The 22,728-nt window shown below is 37.8% G+C and overlaps 1 protein-coding gene and 2 long non-coding RNA genes across 3 annotated transcripts in view; 2 read left to right on the top strand and 1 right to left on the bottom strand.

Moving 5' to 3' along the window:
* Positions 1-4,968: 4,968 nt before the first annotated feature.
* LOC117979086 (uncharacterized) lies at positions 4,969-16,354 on the top strand. Its single transcript, XR_010109220.1, has 3 exons — positions 4,969-11,052; positions 12,222-12,374; positions 14,450-16,354. It is a non-coding gene; the product is annotated as an uncharacterized LOC117979086 (long non-coding RNA).
* Positions 16,355-16,393: 39 nt separating this feature from the next.
* On the bottom strand, positions 16,394-22,351 carry RDH14 (retinol dehydrogenase 14). Its single transcript, XM_008952349.3, has 2 exons — positions 21,847-22,351; positions 16,394-17,473 (listed from the first exon to the last, which is right to left on the bottom strand). Exons 1-2 carry the CDS (start codon positions 22,237-22,239, stop codon positions 16,856-16,858), a joined length of 1,011 nt encoding a protein of 336 aa, XP_008950597.3. The 5' UTR covers positions 22,240-22,351; the 3' UTR covers positions 16,394-16,855.
* Positions 21,852-22,728, top strand: part of LOC117979087 (uncharacterized) — a 132,090-nt gene continuing 131,213 nt past the window's right edge. The window contains exon 1 of the long non-coding RNA XR_004669729.3: positions 21,852-22,722. This is a non-coding gene — a long non-coding RNA (uncharacterized LOC117979087). The remainder of the gene's footprint in view (positions 22,723-22,728) is intronic.

Below are 22,728 nucleotides of genomic sequence, written 5' to 3'. Positions count from 1 at the left end.
CTTCTGACCTGGTCAATGGAAAGTAGAAAGAGAGCTTGCTGTTGGATGTGATGGAAGAGGCTCAGCAACCCAGAGTGCTCCCTAAGGAACAGGGCATGTTAACCAACCTACTTCTTGCAACTTTTCTTAAGCCGCTGAATATTTGATTGGATTAACTCTTCATAATGAAAGGTTATACCACAGGATCAGAGGGTTGGAATTTATAGTTTCACTCCCCAGCCTCTGGGGAGGGTAGAGGAACTGGAGATTAAGTTCAATCACAATGGACAATAATTTAATCAATCATGCCTATATAATGGGGCCTCCGTAAAACCCCCTAACAATGGGGTTCAGAGAGCTTCTGGGTTGCTGAAGGCATCCATGTGCTGGAAGGATGATCCACTCTCTGTGAGCAGATTATTGAACCTGAGGACAGGTTGGTGAAAACCTGTGATTTGTGGCCAAGTTGGACAAAATGTAGGTAACCTATGGACCCGCTACTTGGAATCAATGCCTTAAGTTGTAGGGGATAGTGGTCTTGTGAGACTGGGCCTTTAACTCTCGGAGTCTGCCATTAATTATTCATAGATAATGTCAGAATATAATTGAATAATTGGACTCCCAGCTGGTGATTGCAGAGAATTGAAAAACTGGTACCCCACACATTTGGTGTCAGAAGGGTTAGCAATAGAGGAACCATTTCATTTGCTTTCAATTTTTTTTAAACCTTCCTTTAGTTTTTGCTCTACTTTCTTTAACTTCTGGAGATAACCACATAAATGATTGATTTCCAGTTATGCTCTATTTTTATATATTTATTCAAGACTATAATTTCATTGTCTTTTTTTTTTCCCAAATATTTTAAAACTTCCACCTGAGGTTGGGAGTTCGAGACCAGCCTGACCAACATGGAGAAACCGCGTCTCTACTAAAAATACAAAAATTAGCCAGGTGTGGTGGCACATGCCTCTCCTGAGGCAGGAGAATCACTTGAATCTGGGAGGTGGAGGTTGCAGTGAACCGAGATCACACCACTACACTCCAGCCTGGGCAACAAGAGTGAAACTCAGTCTCAAAAACAAACAAAAACAAAAACAACTTCCATTTTGATTTCTTATATGACCCATGATAATTTAGAAGTATATTTCCCTTCTTTCAAACTTATGAGAGTTTCAAATTATTATTTAGTTACTGATGTTTATTTTAGCTGAATTGTGACTAGAGAATACATTCCATGTAATCTTAAATCCATAATATATGTTGAATCTTGGTTTATACTCCGATAGAAAGTCACATTTTGAAATTCTGCATGTGCTTGAAACTTGATGTATCCTGGAGTTGTTGAGTGCAGTGTTCCATATCTATACATTGCATCAACTTTATTATTCAAATTGTTGTTCAAACCATCTGTAGGCTCACTGATACTTGGTCTGCTTTCTCAATTACTGAGAGAGATGCATTTTAAAAATCCACTGTGACAGTAGATATGCCTATTTTTCTTGAAGATACACAGTTTTGCTTTTTGTTTTGTACGTTTGAGACTCTACAATTTTAAATTTTCATACAGTTAAATTCTTGCAATTTTTTGTAAAACTGTTATATTTCCCTGGTGAATTAAAACTTTTCTTATCATAAGTGACCTTCTTTTTCTATGCTAATGGTTTTTGGCTTAAGTTCTAGTTTGTCTTAATATAGTTGAATAAGTTCAGTAACTCAATTGAATAACTGGTTATTCAATTGGTTACTGTTTTCCTGAAGTATCTTTTTTCTTTCTTTTATTTTCAACCTATCCTCATACTTACATTTAAGATGCATGTCTTGAAACAGCATGAAATTAGACCTTTTAAAAAGTCTAAAATCTCTTCTTTTTACAGAAGTATTTAATCAGTTACATTTATTGTAACTATGCAGTTTTGGTTAAATCTCTCACATTATTTTGTGACTCATACTATCTTTTTTTTTTTGGAAAGATTATTTTTATCTTTCTGGTTATTTTCTGCTTTCTTAGTTTGGAGATTATACCATCTTAATATTATTTCAATGGCTACTCTCAATTGTATCATGTAATCTTGACTTAAATTTTAATATCAATCTTTGCTTTTATATTATTTCTAGACAATGGAAAACATTTAGAATACTTTAACTCAACTTACCCCTTCCTGACTTATACCTAAATATTGTTAGATATAAGTCATCATTTTACTTTATTACTTTATATTATTATTTTCTAATATAATTTTCAGTTTTATTTTTACTTAATATTTTCTTTGGTTTTGCTTATTTTACAAGTCTCAGAACCTCCATCTGGAATTATTTTCCTTAAAACTGAAGTGAATCATTTAGAATGTCCTTTGTTATAGTTCAGCTATGGCCAGTTCTCTCAGTTTGGGTACCTTTGTTAACATTTTTGTTTCATATCCATTCTGGATATATATTTTAACTGAATATAGAATTCTAAGTTGGCAGTTATTTTTATTCATTAGATTAATTCCTCTCTCCTGGCTTATATAATTGCTGGTGAAAAGGTAGTTGTTTATCAGTTGTCTCTCTTTTAATGATGATCTTTCTCTTTTTCTCTGTGGTTTTTAAGATCTTCTCTTTGCCTTCTGTTGTCTATAGTTTCATTATGATGTATCTTAGTATGAATTGTTTTTTTTCTAAATAGGATTCACTTTTGGTATAGTAGTTTATATGGGTTTTGATATGCATCTACCATTGTCATACCACAAAGAATAGTTCCGATGACCTAAACATCCTCTGTACTTTACCTGTTCATTCTTCCCTCCCCTCAACCTCTGGCAACCATTAATCTTTAAACTGTCTCCATAGTTTTGCCTTTCCAGAATGTCATATAGTTCAAATCATACAGTATGAAGCTTTTTGAGTTTGGCTTCTATCACTTAGCAACATTCATTTAAGGTTCCTTCTTGTATTTTTATAGCTTGATAGCACATTTTTCTTGTTAGAAGGAATCTGTTTTATTGATTGAATGTATCACAGTTTATTATTGTTCACCTATTGAAGGGCAGGTTGCTTCCAAGTTTTGGCAATTATTAATAAAGTTTCTCTGAACATCTGTGGATCTTATGTCCACTCATGTGTACACACAAGTTTTTAATATATGCCTTTTCAATGTTTCTATTTAAAATTAGGCTTCTTGGAGCTGCGAATTGTTGTTTTTCATCAATTCTAGAAAATTTTCATTATCTTCTCAAATATTGCCTCTGTTCCTATTCTCTATTTTCTTTCTATGTTTGACAATTCCCATATCTGAAATATGTGGATCAGTGTTGCTGATTCTCACTCATGGTAACTGTACCTGTATCCTTGGTGCTACTCACTGCCCTTAAAAAAATTATTTACAGGGGCTGCCCAAGCCTTTTTATGAAGTTATTTTCCTCAAAGAAGATGTGGGTTTTTTCCTGCCAGTCATTTAGTATACTATCAGTCCCTAACAATTTTAGGCCAAATCGATGATTTGAACTTTCTTGGATTGCCCTGGTAAAATCATTTGTATTTCTGCATGGAGGCCAGTGCTTAACTTGTGATCTTCCTGGGAAAGATTTTCCTTTTTTTCCTTTTATACATACCCTCTCTGCTCAGTGTTAAGGCAACTCTCCTGTTCCATGGGAGAGTTAGGAGTGTAATAGTGTTAATTCATGCATACCTTAAGATAAACATGTAGTCCTTCAGAATCCAGCTTATTGTGAATCTGTGTGGGTATCTATCAAACCCCAGATGTTTTGCAGACTTTCACTTCTGTTGTCCTTGAGGTGCTAGGCAGTCAAAACAAACATTCACATTCATTGTCGTTTCTTCTACGAAGACAAATACCCTCTGGGTAAAAGTGATTTTGCGTTCTCTCTTAACTTTTAGGTAGGGTTCTCACCTTCATGTTGGCTTGATTTTGACCTAAAAATTTTTCACCAGCTTGTAGCATTATGATGTTTTTAAGAAAAAAAAGTAGACATATGGATATCTATCTATGTATCTATGTATCTATGTATCTATCTATCTATCTATCTAATCTATTTAAATTTCATCCAGAATTTCTAGTTGTTCTGGAATAAAAATTGGTCAAAGTAATTTAGCCCATCATGTCTATAAGCTGACATTCCCTTAAATAATGTTTTTGAAAAGGAAAATACAATATTTTCTCTGTGAACTCTAATTTTATTCAGACAGTTTTTATGAAATAATATTGCTATGTCAAGTGTGTTATTGGTTGTATAGTGGGAAAGCTATACTAAATATCTGGAGTCTTTAGTGGGTTTTCAGAGTTATGTCTAATCACTGAATTCTCAGCAGATGTTGAAGAGTTAAAACGGTTGCATTTCAAAAGAAATAGTTGCATTTACTATATAGTACTGTAATATGGTTCTTTTGATCACCATATTGTGATTTAACTCAGACATGTTCATTGTTTGTGCAATTTCTCCAAACCCCTGAAAGATGATATATATCCCTCTGGCAGGAAACCAACACTCTAGAGTGGCACTGGGTTATTTAACCACCCTGATAAATAATTTACACTTGGGGATATTATGCAGAAACCTTTTCAATTAACTTGTGTTGACAGAGAAACTAAATATAGTAGTCAGTGAATTTTTTTTAATGCATTCTTGACCTATCAGGCAGAAATAATCTTGTTTAAAATAACGTCCACTCTAGAAAATGAATATATGAAAGAGAAAAATTTTGAATAATAACCATATACGAGAGTTAAATATCTATGATTGTTTTGATTTCAGAGGAAATTTTAACTTTTTCTAAGTACATCATTTTAGTTCACTAAAAGAAGGATCTGCTGGTTGAGTAAAAAAGCCAAAGGTTCTAAACCCTAAAGATTTTGGTCCAAATCGTGGCTTCAGATGAGTCACTTGAGTTTTCTGAAGCCTTGTTTCCTTATCTATAAATTAGGAATAAGAATAGTTTACAATGTTGTTACAAGAATTAGAGATAATATATGTAAACTATCGCAAATAAATAGTAGTTTTTATTCTGGAAAGAATTTTCCCTAATGAGTTTAATCACATGTCCTATTTTATTCTATTAACTGATGAGCCATGGTCTTAGGGATTTGCAAGAATGTGGCACTATTTTAAAAAGAAAATAAGTCTTCTTTAGTTTTTTTCCTACGTGTAAACTTATTTGAAAATTAATTAACAGCTGGAGTAAATTAATACTAAATATGGCAAAATTAATTGTGTTGGCTTTAGCAAGTCACATCTGTCAACTGAAGACAGGCTGCTTACTAAAATACACAGGCATCTGCAGAAAGAACTAGAAGATGGAGTCAATAATTTGACTGAACTATACAGAAATTTCCAGGGGAATTTGTGGCAGGATGATGATGATGATGATTATGATTGTCTGTATGCTTTCTTTGTAGACATTCTAGTTTTCCTTATACTAATTCCCAATTACCATTGACTATCATTGTCAAAAATAATGCCACACTTAATTAACGGCATTTTCATGCTTACTGTTTTGACTGTTAAATACGAGTGTTAAAGAAGAATCCAGCATTGGCTTCACAAGCCAGAAGAGCTCTCTTTTCTTCAATAAAGATGGAACTGATTTCCTAGGGTATAGTGAGAGACCATCTACCAGGACAGCCAAATCAGCCCCATCTACCCTGACCATCAGTAATGTGGTAGACACCTGAGCTTTCAGGTCATTAATTAACTAATTAATTTGTCAACCTAATATTTTGTGAGTGATTGATATAGCCCCATTCCAGATGTTAGCAGGATGCAGAAAAGGTTCAAACAGATTCCTGCTTTCAGTGTACTCACAGTTTAGTGCTTGGCCACTCACAACTAACCTTTGAGTCCCTTCCTATCTCTACTTCTCTGACTTGATTTGCAGCATAAACATAGGAATAAATATTCCTAAGGTAACCAAGGATTTGGTCATGAATGTCTTTCTAATCCATTCACACTACCCAAAATACTTATGCAGGATTATCCATCACGAGTCATTCTACAGTCCTAATCACATTGGCTGCTGAAGGAAGCCTCGTATTTATTACATTTTTCCTAAATGGAAAACAGCTGTGATAAATTAATCTATTCACCAGAAATCTCATATTAGGAAATGAAGTCTCATATTTCTCATATAGGAATATCTATATCCTGATATAGATTTTTCTCAACTGTCAGTGTCTCCAACTGGAAGAGGAAGAATAATATCTTCCTCTACCTTACCTGTGTCTTTGAATGCGGCTGGTTCACTTGGCCCCTTCTACTTCTCTGTCATACAGCAGAGACAAAATGTTTCCTCAGCTAGACTAGAAACATTTAAATGATAAACACATATTTTAAAAAAAAAATGTCACTCAGATGCAGTAAAGTCAGCAAAACAGAACACATAATTACAAGGCCCACTTAAAGAGACACATCCAGAGCATAAATCTCCTGCTTAAGGATGGGCCTAATGCAGATATTACTGCTAATGCCACTAAACATTCAGTCTCAGAAGTCACTTCCTGTGCTCTGATTCTAGAAGAACTAATTAAGATTCTGAGTATAAGTTGGCTTCCCAAATGGATTTTCTTTATTGGGATACATTTTGCTACCCAAAGAAAAGTTTCCTGTTCTTTTGTTGGTTTCTCATTATTGACAGATATTTTGACAAATTCAAATATCTGAGGCTACTAAGCTAAGGCTTCAACATTGTACAATTGTGATTAAAGAAATGTCATACTGATTGCCTCTCTTCCCCCAACCCACCCCCAGCCCTTCAAGTAGTAATACTGAATTTCTTTGTGCCTTCTATATATGCCATGGCTTGGTCATTTGCAAAGTGATTTTAATTACCAACTTATGTTTTTCCTTTCTGGTCAGCAATCCTGGTAGATTATATTTGTTATATGAAACAGAATCCATCCCAGATATTTTAAGGAGGAACAGAAAACATTAAAGTAGGTATGTATAAAATAATGGAAAGGCCTGGAAGAATGGCATAGGTTCTAGAAATAGAAATGACTCCAAGAATACACAAGAACTGACCTGCGAGGGGAAGGTACTACTTCTGCCCAAATCTGCACCTTCAGGAACTTGTAAGACCTAAAGACTGCCAATGGAAATACAAGTTAAAACACATGGCATCATGTGTGTCATACTAGGATCTAAACATCAGCGAACTGGAATCAAGATACCATCATGACTGCAACCTCCTCTCAACACCCATCAGGAGGTGAGTCGACATGGAATCATTGTAGAGTCTGCCCCAATTGCCTCTTGTTATCAAAGAAAACAAAACGAAACAAAATTGACTCTGTTTCTATGGCCTTTCTTGCCAGCAGAAAATAGCCAAAAACTATAGGTAAAAAGGCCTGCTCAGTTGTCCCCTCAACATCTAATTTCATGGGTATATGTTTGCTGGAAACTGGTTTTCATTCTTGATGTAGGCAGTGTAGTTTGTTTTTGTTTTTAAATTGTCCAACTCATGCAAGATAAAAAAGGGCACTCTAGATGTAGGTAGGAAAGAAAACTGAATACCAGTTGACCATATCCAAGATATTTCATGTTCCATTTGTCTTCTTATGTTCCTACAAATGTAATATAAAAATTTTTGCAAGATACCCTATCTTACACATAGTCTACTCTTTGCATGCAGTCTCTTAATGCAGATGTATGTATGCATTTGAGAATATGGTTGAAACTGTGCCCTGGAGTTGGTTGTAAATTATTATACTTAGTAGCATACTACATGAGATTCTGTGTAGTACTATACCTAAGGATGCTATAGCTAATTATTAAGTATGTAATAAGTGTATCGTTGAACATCCCTATGCCATATGTAGGCTGAAGAAAAAGCCAGACAAACCTCCACCGAGAAAAGAGCACACGCATGTGACTTTTTACATCCCACATTTACTTTAATGAAATATGGACGCCCTAATCTGCTGTTTCTTTCCTTTCTCCTATGCTACAATACTTTTCTTAATTAAGAATAATCACTTTTTTTGGTAGCTTCAGTTATTTCTTTCAAAATATCCAAATACAGTTATCTTCCTCTTTTCCAGTTCATAAAGAGAACATGCAAAATGTGTGTTCAGTGAAGAATGAAAAATATATATCCAAGCCTTCTCCAAAAAGGCCTCAGTGACTTTTGCAACATCCTCAACTTCATTTATCTATAGGATGGCTTTTGATAGCTTTATGTAAGCTTTTTAAAGTTCAGCCAAGCCAGCTGCATGATCAACACAAAGACAATAGCTCCCACACACAGGGTTACATGGATTAAAGAACCCGATCCATCAGTAAACCTGCCAGATGGCAGTGGAAGAAAGCTTGTAACTCTCTCACTTTCATTTCAACAGCAGCAAACAATGTTCAATGTTTAAAATAAACTCTTCCAGATGAGCTAAAGATAAACTCTGAGGTGGGTGGACTTGATCTTGCTAGGCTGCAGCTCTGAAGTGTTTGATTACATTAACACAAAACCCCTGGGTAGAACCCACTTCTGTCAACAGAATGCCTAGACTCAAACACCTACTACACAAAGCCATTTCCTGTGCTTTCATGGGTTGGTGGCAGAAACTCGCTCTGCTTTTTTCACAAACTAATAATAATTATATATTTTTCTGTGCTCAACATTTCCTCAAACCATGTGGATAACTTCAAGATGTAACTAAAATGCCAACATATATGTATGCCTGCACAGATAAAATGTTTTGAATCTGTTTACAACTTAAAATTCTACTATTTATTCACCTTACTACTCTCATAGTAGCAAAAATGGGGGCTATTAGGAAGATTTAGAACCAATTTCATTTTGTCAAAAGCTGGAGAACTATCTACATCTGTGGGTTATACCAAAAAGAAAAAAAGAGGAAGGTACAGGTGCTTAAGTTCAACATTATAAAGGAAGGTAGAAACTTTTTTGTTTTTAATAGACTCTAAAACCCCCAACTTAGGACAAACCAGCCTGGAATAGTTCATATGTAACATGGCAACTTCCAAATATAAAATGACATACGAAAAATAACTTTATTATAAACATTCAGAAACATATTTATCACAATTAACAGGAGATTTTAAAATGAGAGAGAGAGAAACAAATCTGATGATGAAACGAAATTTTAAGAACTGGCTACAAAAACACTTTAGGACCAAATATATCAAGTTATCAATTCAATATACTGGTGCATTTTAAAAAATAAAACTATTCCCAAATTTAGATTAGAACTCCTTGGAAAAACATGCTTCACTACACAGAACACATTTATTGTCAATCCCTCCAAACGAAAACTCTTCTGATATGAAGTGATACCTCTGCTGTACAATAGAAGCATTCTTATTTTGAATTGGTTGGTTACATTTAAAAAGTTGATTAAAGCAGAAAATAAAAAAGATGAATTATATGTACCACAAAATGTTTGAACTTAAAACATATAACATGTTCATTTCTTTGTCTGTCTTCTAATATAAGGCTACGAGTTCAACTGGTATCTTCGTTGTTTTCCTTTTTGAGCATGGACTCACTTGGAATTTCATTTTCTTACATTGTTCAAGAATACCTTGTTTTATCATGCTTCACTTGACTGTGCTTTGCAGGTACTGTATTTTTTTTTTTTTTTAACAAACTGAAGGTTTCTAGCATCCCTGCATGGAGCAAATCCATTGGTGACATTTTTTCAATGGTTTGTGCGCACTTCATGTCTCTGTCCTATTTTGGTAATGCTTAGCAATATTTCAAACTTTATGGCTGGGTGCAGTGGCTCACGCCTGTAATCCCAGCACTTTGGGAGGCTGAGGTGGGTGGATCATGAGATCAGGAGATCAAGACCATCCTGGCTAACACGGTGAAACCCCGTCTCTACTAAAAATATAAAAAATTAGCCAGGCGTCGTGGTGGGCGCCTGTAGTTCCAGCTACTCGTGAGGCTGAGGCAGGAGAATGGCGTGAGCCCAGGAGGCAGAGCTTGCAGTGAGCTGAGATAGTGCCACTGCACTCCAGCCTGGGCGACAGAGCAAGACTCCGTCTCAAAAAAAAATGTATTTCAAACTTTATTATTTTATCTGTAATAGTGATTTGTAATCAGTAATCTTTGATGTTATCATAGTAATTGTTCTGGGGCACTAGAAGCGCCACCCATATAAGATGGCATATGTAATTGATAAATGTTGTGTGTGTTCTGACTGCTCCAGTCATTCCCACATCTCTTTCCCTCTCCTTGGGCCTCCCTATTCCCTGAGACACAACAATATTGAAATTAAGTCAATTAATAATCCTACAATGGCTACTAAGCGTTCAAGTGAAAGAAAGAGTCTCACATCTCTCAATTTAAATCAAAAACTAGGAACTATTAAGCTTAGTGAGGAAGGCATGTTGAAAGCCAAGAAAGGCCAAAAGCGAGGCCTCTCCTGCCAAACAGTTGGCCAAGTTATGAACACAAAGAAAAGTTCTTGAAAGAAATTAAACATGCAATTCCAGGAAACACATGAATGATAAGCAAGTGAAACAGCCTCATATTGCTGATATGGAGAAAGTTTTAGTGGGCTGTCTAAAGTGATCTTCTAAGATCAAACCAGCCACAACATTCCCTAAAGCCAAAACCTAATTCAGAGCAAGGCCCTAACTCAACTCTATCTGGGTTGAGAGAGGTGAGAAAGCTGCAGAAGAAAAGTTTGAAGCTAGCAGAGGTTGGTTCATGAGGTTTAGGGAAAGAAGCCATCTCTGCAACATTAAAGTGCAAGGTGAAGCAGCAAGTGCTAATGCAGAAGCTACAGCAAGTTATCCAGAAGAGCTAGCTAAGAACATTGATGAAGGTGGCCACACTAAGTGATATGGTTTGACTGTGCCCCACTCAAATCTCATCTTGAATTGTAGCTTCCACAATTCCCATGTGTTGTGGGAGGGACCCGTGGGAGGTAATTGAATCATGTGGATGGGTCTTTCCTGTGCTGTTCTCATGGTAGTGAATAAGTCTCAAGAGATCTGGTGGGTTTATAAGGGGAAACCTCTTTTGCTTGTCTCTCATTTTCTCTCTTCCCTGCAGCCATGTAAGATGTGCCTTTCACCTTCTGCTATGACTGTTAGGCCTCCCCAGCCACATGGAACTGTGAGTCCATTAAACTTCTTTTTCTTTATAAATTGCCCAGCCTTGGGTACGTCTTTATCAGCAGCATGAAAATGGACGAATACACTAAGCAATGGATTTTTAATGCAGACAAAATAGCTTTCCATTGGAAGACGATGCGATCTGAGGCTTTTATAACTAGAGAGAAGTCAATGCATGGAAACAAAGCTTCAAAGGACAGTCTGACTCTCTTGTTTGGGGCTAATGCAGCTGGTGACTTTAAGTTGAAGTCAATGCACATTTACCATACTAAAAATTCTAGGGCCTGTAAGAATTATGTTTAATCTACTCTGCCTGTGTGCTATAAGGGGAACAACAAGGTCTGGATGACAGCACATCTGTTTACAGCATGGTTTACTGAAATTTTAAGTCCACTGTTAAGACCTATTGCTTAGAAAAGATGCCTTTCAAAATATTACTGCTCATTGACAATGCACATAGTCACCCAAGAACTCTGATGGAGATGTTTAAAACGATTAATGTTTTCATGTCTGCTGATAACGTCTAGTCTGCAGCCCATGGATTAAGGAGTAATTTTGACTTTAAAGTCTTATTATTTAAGAAATAACATTTCCTAGGGCTAAAGCTGCCAGATCCGATGGATCTGGGCAAAATAAATTGACAATCTTCTGTGAAAGTATTAACCATTCTAGATGCCATTAAGAACATTCATAATTCAAAGGAGAAGGTCAAAATATCAACATTAATAGAAATTTGAAAAAATCTGAGTCCAACCCTCATGGATGACTTTGAGGGTTCAAACCTTCTTTGGAGGAAGTAAACACAGATGAGGTAAAAATCACAAGAGAATTGGAAGTGGAGCCTAAAGATGTGAGTGAACTGCTGCAATCTCATGATAAAACTTAAAGAGATAAGGAATTGTTTCTTAGGGATGAACAAAGAAAGTGGGTTTCTGGAGATGGACTCTACTCCTGGTGAAGAGGTTGTGAATATTTCTGAAATGAAAGCAAAGGATTTGGAATATTACATAAACTTAGTTGAGAAGGCAGCAATAGGGTTTGATAGGATTGACTTCAATTTTGAAGGAAGTTCTATTGTGTGGGTAAATACCACCACATGCTACAGATAAATATTTCATGGAAGGAACAGTCTTATCAATTTGGCAACCTGCATTGTTGTTGTATTTTCAGACATTGCTCCAGCCAACCCAGCCTTCAGCAACCACCACCCTGAAGTCAGCAGCCATCGAGGTGAGACCCTCCACCAGAAAAAAGATAATGACTCACTGAAGGCTCAGATAATTGTTAGAGGTTTTTGAGCAAAAAAAGTATTTTTAAATTAAGGTATGTACATTGTTTTTTAGACATAATGGTCTTATACACCGAATAGACAACAGTATAGTATAAACATAACTTTTACACGCATGGAGAAACAAAAAAGTTTGTGTAACTCACTTTAATATTTGCTTTATTGTGGTGATCTGGAACAAAATCAGAAGTATCTCTGTGGTATTCCTGTATTCACTTATATAGTAGAGTCGGATTTCTAGCTTTTTTGCCCTTAAAATGGACTCAAAGTTTAAAGTTACTTGCAAAGCACTAACTACAGACTCCTTTTATAATTTTGTATTTATTTTTAGTATTTGATAGTTGCTTTGAAACTTTAGTCAACAGTAAATTTTTAGTGACTTGCTTTCATTTAGTTTTTACAAAACTACTTTTCTACTTTTCATATAAATTCTTTGTACTCACATTTCATTGACTTGCAGTATGATTAATAATTTGTAATGTGATTATTAACCAGCACAGTTGACATATGCATGCACAAATTGGGTTGGGTTTTCTTTGTTGCCTCCTGCATGCCCAGGACTAGAATAATGCCTGGTTACCTAATAGGTACTCAATAAATATTTGCTAAGTGAATAACAAATGGTACACAACTCACTCTTAAGTATATAATAGAACAAGAGGAAGCAGAAGGGCTGTTGTGTGCTAGAAGACAGCCTATCAGCCTAGAGTTTCACATGCTATGTGCATTAGTTTTGTTTTGTTTTGTTTTGTTTTTTTTTTTAGAAAAAAAGAATGGAGAATCAGTTATTACAGCAAATCTCTTAGATGGTAGTTGCTTAAAAGTGCTTCCACTGCACTTTGATTACACATCTGGCTTAGCAAAAGCTTTTCCTTACTGTCTGCATAAAACTAAGCATTCCGTCTTAGTTTCCTCTAGGAATAAACTACCTTTCTCCATGTTAACCTGTAACTAATTTAACTCCCCATCGCCCAGAGAAGGCTTGTGGAACATCTGAAGCTGTTTGTGGGGGCCAAGCTCCTGAAGGGTGATTAGTAACATGTTCTCTCTTCAGTGTTCCATAGGACATTTGGAATCAATTAAATATTCAAATACAGAGTCCCTCAGATCTCTGGCCAGGCCCAGCAAGTTTGTCAGAGGGAGGGAGTTGAAGGCAGATAACTGCTCTTCCTCACACCAGAATCTATAGCTGGAGACAGACTTTTAAAATATACCCTTTAGGCTTCCTGGTCTGCAAGCAAATAGTTGGCCACAACATTAGAAATAATATGAAAAAACAACAGCAGCCTTATGGAGTAATAGGAGTCACAGCATATACGACAACTACTCTCAAACAAGGTGTCTTAAAGGTAAACAAGTAAGTGAGTACATTGGGCCTGGAAGACTGTACCAGTCATTTAAGTACAATAGTATGGTATGTGCTGGCTACAAATGGTCTTTACATTTTTAAAAGATTATAAAAAGAAATCTGGCCTTTTAGATGAAGTTTGCTGCCCCTTGGTTTAGAGTTTTGTTTCCATGATATGTACTTGCCTAACCATTAGCATTGCTAATTACTATGACTGCTAATGGATAGTAATGATTATGTGCATTGTGGAAGGAGAAATGGATGTGTGCCTGTATGTGCCAGACACTTTGCTAAACATTTTACCTAGTCTGTCTCTTTCATTCACTGAGTAATCCTTTAAAGTAGACACTTATATTTCAATATAGAGCCAAAAATAATAATAGCTCGGAAAGGTTAAGTAACTTGCCAAGGTTACAGGAAGCATTACACAGTAGAGCTGTTAGTCAAACCCAATGTGGTGGTGTGTTTAAGCTGTGAAGCCCCTTGTCCAATTAAATCCTACTTAGAACTCCACTATATAAAATAGTTACTCTGAGCAAAGTTGAAACAGAAGTCCAGCAACCTCAACCCTTCTCAGAATAAGCTGCTTGAAACAGGAGTCAATTTTTCAAAAAAAATGAAGCTGAGAACCAGCATGGAAAATGGGCTTTCAACTCATTTCTTCCATGATCTGGCACATTACAGTTTCCCCTCTAATATATTGCTGAGGGTGAGAACAATACCAAAATAACAGGACTGCCTTTTACTTATTTCTTTGCCCAGTAAAATGGATTAAAGTGAGTCAGCAAAAGGGAGAAAGAAGGAGGGGAAGTTAAGGACTTCTTCAAAATCTACCTCATCATTTTGGAGCTCTTAGTCCTCAATTCCATCAAACACAGTGGTGCGAAGGACATCTTCCAAATGGCAGCTCATTTTACCTTAATAGTTGGTGTTTCCAGGTAAGTTTCTAGCTCTCCATCATGATAAGTTAATATATCCTATTTTATTATGGTGCCACAAACAAAAGAACTCTGAAAGGCTCAACTCTTACAAAAGGTCCAAATCCCCTGAAAAGCATCAAGTATCAAAATGCAGCCAGAAAAGATGGTATTAAATGAAAAAAAGGGGCTCCCTTTTAATGAAGTCGAGGTGTAGGACAGATTTATTAGCTTCCATTTTTCCAAGTTGCATTCTGGTGTATTTCCTGCCTATAGTTCTAATAAGTTCAGCAGGTCTCTTTGTAGGATTACTTTTTAAAAATACAATGTTTCAAAGAATATGATGCAGCTATATCCACTACACCTGCAGAGACACACCTGTGATGATACACTGTTTCTCCAATTCACAAGGCAATGCTCTAACAGAAAACAGACCTTCTGCATGATATGCCAAGATCCTGCCATTCTTGAAAATAACCGATACTCATAAGCTGATATTATAAGTGGTCTTAAAAATAATAACCAAGAATTATCCCTGGGCTAAATAGTCATTAAATTCAGTCTAACTGTCTATACTTTAGTGTTATAATTCCTTTTTCCGATATGAGATAGTGAAATAATTATTAAAATTATTATTATTTAAGAAATAACATTTCCTTAAATAATAAAATTAAAATAATAATTAAAATTAAGTAGATACTTTTGATGTTGTAACACAGATGCCTGCAATATTCCTATTTGGGCTCAATTATTCTTATGCATACCATTATTTACTGATTTTTTACTGTGTGCTGGGCACTATACTTGATTTAAAATATTTTATTACTTGATTCTTGATGGAGGAAAGCTAATAATAAAATAAATCTCCTTTCCTTAGAGAATTTCTATTCTGATTATCTGACTGAACCTGTGAATGAATAATTAGTGCACTAAACTCCTAGTAAAAGTACCAAGATCAAGGAGGAAAAAAAAAGTAGGAAGAGAGAATTGTCTCTGCCTACGGGGGTTGGAGAAAGGAACACATTTGAAAGGAACCTGAAGGGTAAGTCGTATTTCCAAGGAAAAAGGAGATGGCATTCCAGACTGAAAGAACAATATAAAGAAAGGCCCAAAGCAAGTGAGTAGGTGACTGTTCTAAAATCAGGACTGGATTATCTGATGGGATGACCAGAGATGTACTGTCCAAGATACCAGTTGCTAGACATGTGCCTATTTAAATTAACATTACATATAATTAGAAATTCAGTTCTCAGTTGAATTTGAAGTACTTAATAATCCCATGTTTCTAGAGTCCATCACATCAGACAACACAGAGTATTCCTTTCCTCACTGCAAAGTTCTACTGAACAGTGCTGAGTATGAGAGTATAGGGTAAGCATGGTGCTGTCTCATGGAGCCTCAACTCTATCTTCAACAGTTTAATCTTTAGTCTAAATAAAAGTGGTTTATAAACCACTATATTCTATGAAATCCCTTTAGGAATTGCTGTGGGGGACTCCACCTTGGCAGCACTGCGATAACCTGCTTTACCCCTCCAGCTTCTACGTTTCAGTGAAACACCTCTTTTGAAGAAAGAATTCTGCCAAATTTTTTTTTTTTTAAGGCTCAAAACCCACTGTTTTTTAAGCAGGAATGTGATAGATTTGGGTTTTAGGAATATTATCTCTCAGAGCAGTGTACAAGATACGTGGCAAGAAGAGACTGGGCAGACCAAGATCAGCATAGGCTAATGGTGACATGATAAAGGACTGTATTCAGTGAAGCCTCCAAAGAAATGCACAGTTAAGAATTTGTACCAGTAAATTTATTCCAAGTAAGACTTGTGTGCACACACCAGGCAGATAATTTCCACACAAACACCAAACATTGTAGTAAAACTAGTTAACACTTTGGCCATGAAACTCAAAGATACTTGAAAAACCTCTCGATAGCACTTTGAGTCACTTAATTCTGACAAATATTAATATGTCATCCACGCTTGCCCAGTTATAATTTTACAATATAATTGTATTTTTCATTGCACTTATTATTCTTTATACTTACTATATATATTTAAAACATCTTTGCTGAAATTCTCTTATCCCAAAAATAATTTTTCAGTAACTCCAAAATACCCACATGTACCTCTTAGCAGTGCTATTCCAATATCAAAATTCTTTTTCTTCAAGTAACAAGTTCTCAATCCACACCATTCCTGATCACAGATATAACTGATATGCAGTTTTATAAACAGCTCTTTTACTCCTTGTTCCTATTTTAGCAGGCCAACCATCACTTCACTGATATCCCAGAGTTTTCTTGCAACAGATTCATCCATAGCTTTGGGCAACAGTTCTTCCTCTTTACAATCCCCAAAGTATCTTCCTGACACTCCTTCTACCTCAGGTGAAGAGGCCAAATAAATGGAAGTCTGGGCACCTTCTACTGGAGTTTTGAAAAAAGCCCATGACACCAAATTGAAGAGTGGTTTGACCAACAGTGGAATGTGTATGTGCCTCCCCAGATTTGTCCGTACAATACCAGGATGCAACACATTGACGGTGACATTTGTGCCTTCTAAGCGGCGGGCTAGTTCCCTGGTAAAAAGAATGTTAGCCAGTTTGCTCCGGCTATAACAAAAGCTTTTATTATAGCTTTGTTCACTGTTCAAGTCATCAAAGTTGATGTCTCCGTATTTATAAAGTTTGGAAGAAACTACCACAATCCTGCTGGGAGCTGAACTTTTGAGGAGTCCAAGGAGAAGATTGGTGAGTAGAAAGTGCCCCAGATGGTTCACTCCGAACTGCATCTCAAACCCATCTTCAGTCTTCATGTAAGGGCACTGGAAGATCCCTGCGTTATTGATCAAGACATCCAGCCTAGGCTCTTCCTTTAAATGTCAAAAAGAGAATGGCAGAATTATTAAGAACACACGCCTTGTATTGCTTTTTCTGTTCATGATAATTACATTTTAATAAAAATGGGCACTTGAGACTAAAAGCATTTAATTTCAGTTGTTGGTCTATCGATCAGAGAACTACTTGAAACACTGGCAATTTTGTGTTTAATAAATGGGGAAAGGGATTCCTCCGCAGGATGTTCCTCAGATAAATACTGATGTTCATGATCTTTCATTCAACAGCTCTTTTTTCTCATTTATTAAAATGATATACAGAAAGATATTTATCTACAGTCATCTTCCAATAAAAGATGTAGAAACTAAATCTAAGACTTAATTTCTGGTTTTATGCTTTTATAACAATAACATTTACAAATATATAAACTTTAACATTGCATTAGAAAGTTGACTATGTGATGAGTACCAAGATCTTTCTCAAAACAGAAATACAGTCAATTTGAGGACAAGGCACTCCTATAATCCCATATTTCTCCCTTTAATTTCAGTTGAACTAGGAAAATATCAATTTGGGAGTTATCAGGTTAATACTGAGATCATATCAAAATTATAAGTGTACCTATGATAAAATGTTTAAAAATACTTGCAAACTACTAAAATTCTACAAAATGCTTCTATGAGCTTCCAATAATTGAGAGAAAAATAGAAAAAAAAATAGATGCAGAAGCTTGATAGGAGCCAGGCTTTGTGCTTTTCGCATGTCACCACATCTAATTCCAACAACTGTATAAGCAAATGAAGCTCACAGGCTAGGTGACTTGCCCAGTATCAGAACTCCTAAGTAGCAAAATAAGATCAGCTCTGAAGATGAAGTCTTTGACACCAAGGCCTATTTTCTTAATTAGTAAGCTGGCATGGCTTTCTAATTGGGATTTTCAAAACAGCTAGAGAGGCAATGAAAGCTAGACAGACCATATGCTGTAGAAAACAGGTAAGCATAGTTTATTCCCAGAGCTACTGGTTATCAACACCAAGGGCAAACTTATGGTTGCTTTATTCTGTAGTTCTCTCAGGGTAAATGGCACCATGGGGGTGGAACAACTTCAAGTCATTTCCTTAAAAGTGAAACAAGCAATAGAAAAGGTCAGAAATGCAAACTTAACACTGGAGAGAACATCATGAATAAATCGAGATTCATAAAGTAATCAAAGATTAAGAAAAAAATAAACAGGTAATATAAAAATATCCAGCGTAAAGGGGACTCTAGGAGATCTGTACAGTCAACATTTTATACTTTGAACTTATGCTTCTGTATCTTTCCAAATTAAAGTCCTAAAATTTAGACTGTTCTCATAGGGAAGTCTTTTTATTCCTTAAATCATGTAAGATGGTCTTCTCTAGCCTTTTCTCGGTTGTTCTATGTTTCTTTTGATGGACAAAGAAATGCACAACATGTTCCAAGTGTAAAGACACTGTGATGACCCATGATTAATATGAGGTCAAATTTCAAATTTCACTGGCCCTTCTGCCAACTATAAGTGAAAAGAAAAATGTGTTACATTTCACAACTGTTATCGAAGCCCACCTGTCAGAGGATTAACTATTTCTCATTCTGCCCTGTCTAAGCATCTTTGGGTTTTCCAATAGTCAACTTCAAAAAGAAGGCAAGAGTTCACTCATGGGGGAAAGAAAGGAGTATTCTTTTTCACTAATCCTTTGGAAGATTTTCCTGAATTAATCATTTGTTAGCCAGCATTCTTTGCTGGGCTTGTGTTATTTTAAAATTTTATCATTTACTATTTTTTTAAATTCTACGAGATAAATGAAATAAATACCAAGAATACCAACCTGTGGGAAATCTACATTTCCATTTTTTTTTCCTTCTAATTATAGTCACTTAACTTCAGAGCCAGGCAGGAACAGAAATACTTACTTAGAAGCAAGGACAACTTAATTATCTCTTTGTGTCCTCACTTTTTAATTAGTTCTGCCTCAAGTGCCAAAGAAGCAAACCCAGCCCCATCTATATTTTAAAGAGGAACAGAAAGATCCATCTTTAATGCTTCCAAAATCTCACTGATGAGTATTATTTCTTAACCTGTGTTACACATAATTAAATACTAGCAATAAACAAAAAACCAACTCTCTAGTTCTGCAACAGCTCCCGAACTGTGGCCTACAGCATTGCAGCAAACTCTCAGGGTGTTGTGGAATATTTTAAATTTTCGAGGGAAACAGTGATATTTGCTCAACACCTCAAAACTACTAGCTCCAGGTGGTTCACAGCTTGAACATTACATTGTGCTATATTCCTTTCAATGACATTATTTCTTTGTGGAGCTGACTTTTAAGCAGCTGTTAGCAGTTGCTGTAATAAAAAACAAGAACAATGCTAAAAATCTACCTAGAACAGGAAATGAGGGTGGAAGTGTCCAATCTGATTCCAAGGTTTCAGACACTGGTGTAATGACCAACAGAGATACATTTCCCATTAGTAGTTATGGCTGTTTAAGAACAAAATAAACATATTATTTTTTTCTTTCAATTATGTTATCTTCTCAAATAGCTACTAAGTTGTTAGGACATAACTACTTATTAGGTTGTGTCAAAGGAAAATAAATCTCAGAACCCAAAATCACTAAGTCAAAGGTTAAAGTCAAGCTGGGAACTGCCTCAGACAAACCTGCCTCCCATTTTATTCCTAAATAAGATAGCTACAAAGAAAAAGAAGCTACATATCACCCTCATAATTTGCCCACATGGGCCTCAAGATCTTTACCCTAAAACACTTCTGTTGAATTTCACCCTGGCAATGTATTCATAAATTGATAGCTCATCTTCACAAGTGCCAAACAAAAGACAGAACTCTAAAGTCATCCTTCTGCTCACCTGAGATAAATGCTTATCTGATTGCTGACTCTGCCGTATTGTTTATGTGAAAATGCAGACTCACTGAGCCAGTCTAAGACATAAGTGATTATTCCTCTATCCCTCCTGCACATGTAAATTGTATTCAGTAAAAGGCTAATCAAAGACCCAAAAGAATGCAACCTTTTGTCTCCCATCTACCTATGACCTGGAAGCCCCCACTTCGAGTTGTCCCACTTTTCCAGGAGAACCAATGTATACCTTACACATGTGATTGATGTCTCATGTCTCCCTAAAATGTATAAAACCAAGCTGTGCCCCGACCACCTTGGGCACATGTCCTCAGGACCGCCTGAGGTTCTGCCACGGGTGCATCCTTAACCTTGGCAAAATAAACTTTCTAAATAAATGAACTGGGAAATATTTCTGGCTTAAGGGCATCATGAAAAAATTACTGAGAAAATTTGGGAACCTCTTCTCTAGACTCAAGAGACTCCACGTCATATAGGCACCTTTCTTGTCCCAGCTAATTTTAAATTTCACTCTTCTGAACAAATGCCCTCTGAATGCCAGTTATCCCTGCAAGAAACTCTTCTACCTCAATCTCAACGGAGAACATCCACTTATGTGGAATTACTTACCATTTGCACAAAGAAATCCTCACACCTCACTGCCAGGCAGCAGGAGGAAAGAACAAAGGTTAAAAGCAAGTGTTCTGGAGACAGACCACAAGCAAGTTTCTTAGCCTTCCTATGCCTCAGTTTCCTCGCGTTGTAAAATAGGGATGATAATAATGCCTACTCCACAGGGTTAGTTACTGTGTAGCTTCAATGACAGTTATAGGCAAGGACACTTCATTTTCATTTAAAACAAAAAGGAAAATCTGAAATGCTTGGCACAGCTCCTGGCATACAGATCTTCAATAATGCTGGGTATTATTTTTATTCCTGTCTCTGTATGGAGCATGACCACTGGGTTCCAAAATGTATTCTACTTGGAAATCAGGCCACAGTCCCGTTAAGGAGGGTGCTGAGTTTACTGGTGGCAGCGAGCTCCTTACCCCAGCAGAAAAGGGGCAGAGGCCGGGGGAAGGAGAACTTTTTTTAAAGGACTGATATGAGGTCCTTAGCTGGCAACTTCCCCCAGTGCTCAGGGGTTCCGAAGACACAGCTTGGTGCAAATTCACTTCTGACACAGGAAAAACAATTCAGAGGCCATGGATCTACTCCGGGGCGGTCCTCACGTAACGAAATGAAACGTTCAGAAACTGGTTTATTTATTTTTCTCTTGGGCCCATTTCTTTTTCGACATCCTTGGAGGACAGAAGGCAGCCCTCCCAGTTAGTTTCTCTTTCCCTCTCAACCCTGCAGCTTCCCGGCCGCCTCAAAGTGGCTTTTTGGACTCCTCTCAGCCTCAGCGGTTCCCAAGGTGACACCCTGAACCCCAGGGCGGTCCCTCGCGGCTCAGCCCCAGCCCGCAGTCCCCTCCCACACCGTGCCCAGGCCCTCCCCACCAGCCCGGCCCCCCGAGGCCCACACCTGGAGCATTTCCTGGCAGAAGGCGCGCACCGAGCGCAGCGAGGCGAGGTCCAGCTCCCGGACTATGAGCTCGCCCACCCCGCTGACGCCGGGCTCTGGGCCGCACTCCGCGGCCTGGCGGAGCTCGCGGCGGAGCTGACCCGCCGCCTCCTCGGCGCGCGCGCGGTCCCGGCAGCCCATGATCACCCGCGCTCCCAGGCGCAGTAGCTCGGCGGCCGTGGCGCGGCCCAGGCCGCTGTTCGCCCCGGTGATCAGCACAGTCTTCCCGTGCATGAGGCCGGGGTCCCCGCCTCTGCGCAGCCGCTGGACCCTGGGCCCCACGAACCGGCGGGCCGCCAGCCACAGCGCCCCGCCCAGAGCGGCCAGTACTGCCGCCGCAGTGGCCACTGCCATCGTCAGGCCCGAGGGCCCACCGGCCCCTCCACGGGAGTTCCGGAGCCACCGCCTTGCCGGAACCCAAGAGACCACCTGTACGCGGAGAACGCTGGAGCGCGGCGGGTCGGCCCCTGACGGCGCGCGTGGGGCATGCTGGGACTTGTAGTTTCCCTCTGGGGGGCGCCTGATTGGTTGTGAGAGTTCAGCGCCCTGGGTCCGGCGCCCTCCGTGGAAGCTCCTCCCAGCCTAATGATGGAGGCTGGGCAACCAGCACAGTGTTCAGGGTGCTGGGTTTCATACGTATTGAAATCCCAGAGTAGTGGCGGACTTCCCCATGGGAATGTCTGATGAGTACTTTGAATCACAGATCTCTGTACAGGCCCTGTTACAAATGCCACTCCTCAGGGCATTTCGTGTGTTTTCCTTTGAGGGCTCCTGGGACTTGTAAATTCAGTTCAATTCACCTTCTGAGGAATGGGCCCTGACAAGCTGAAGTCTGAGGTAGGA

The sequence above is a fragment of the Pan paniscus genome, chromosome 12 (assembly GCF_029289425.2).
Source record: "Pan paniscus chromosome 12, NHGRI_mPanPan1-v2.0_pri, whole genome shotgun sequence".
Taxonomy (NCBI): Eukaryota; Metazoa; Chordata; class Mammalia; order Primates; family Hominidae; genus Pan; species Pan paniscus.
Note: the sequence above shows the minus strand (reverse complement) of the source record. Positions and strands in the feature narration are given on the sequence as shown.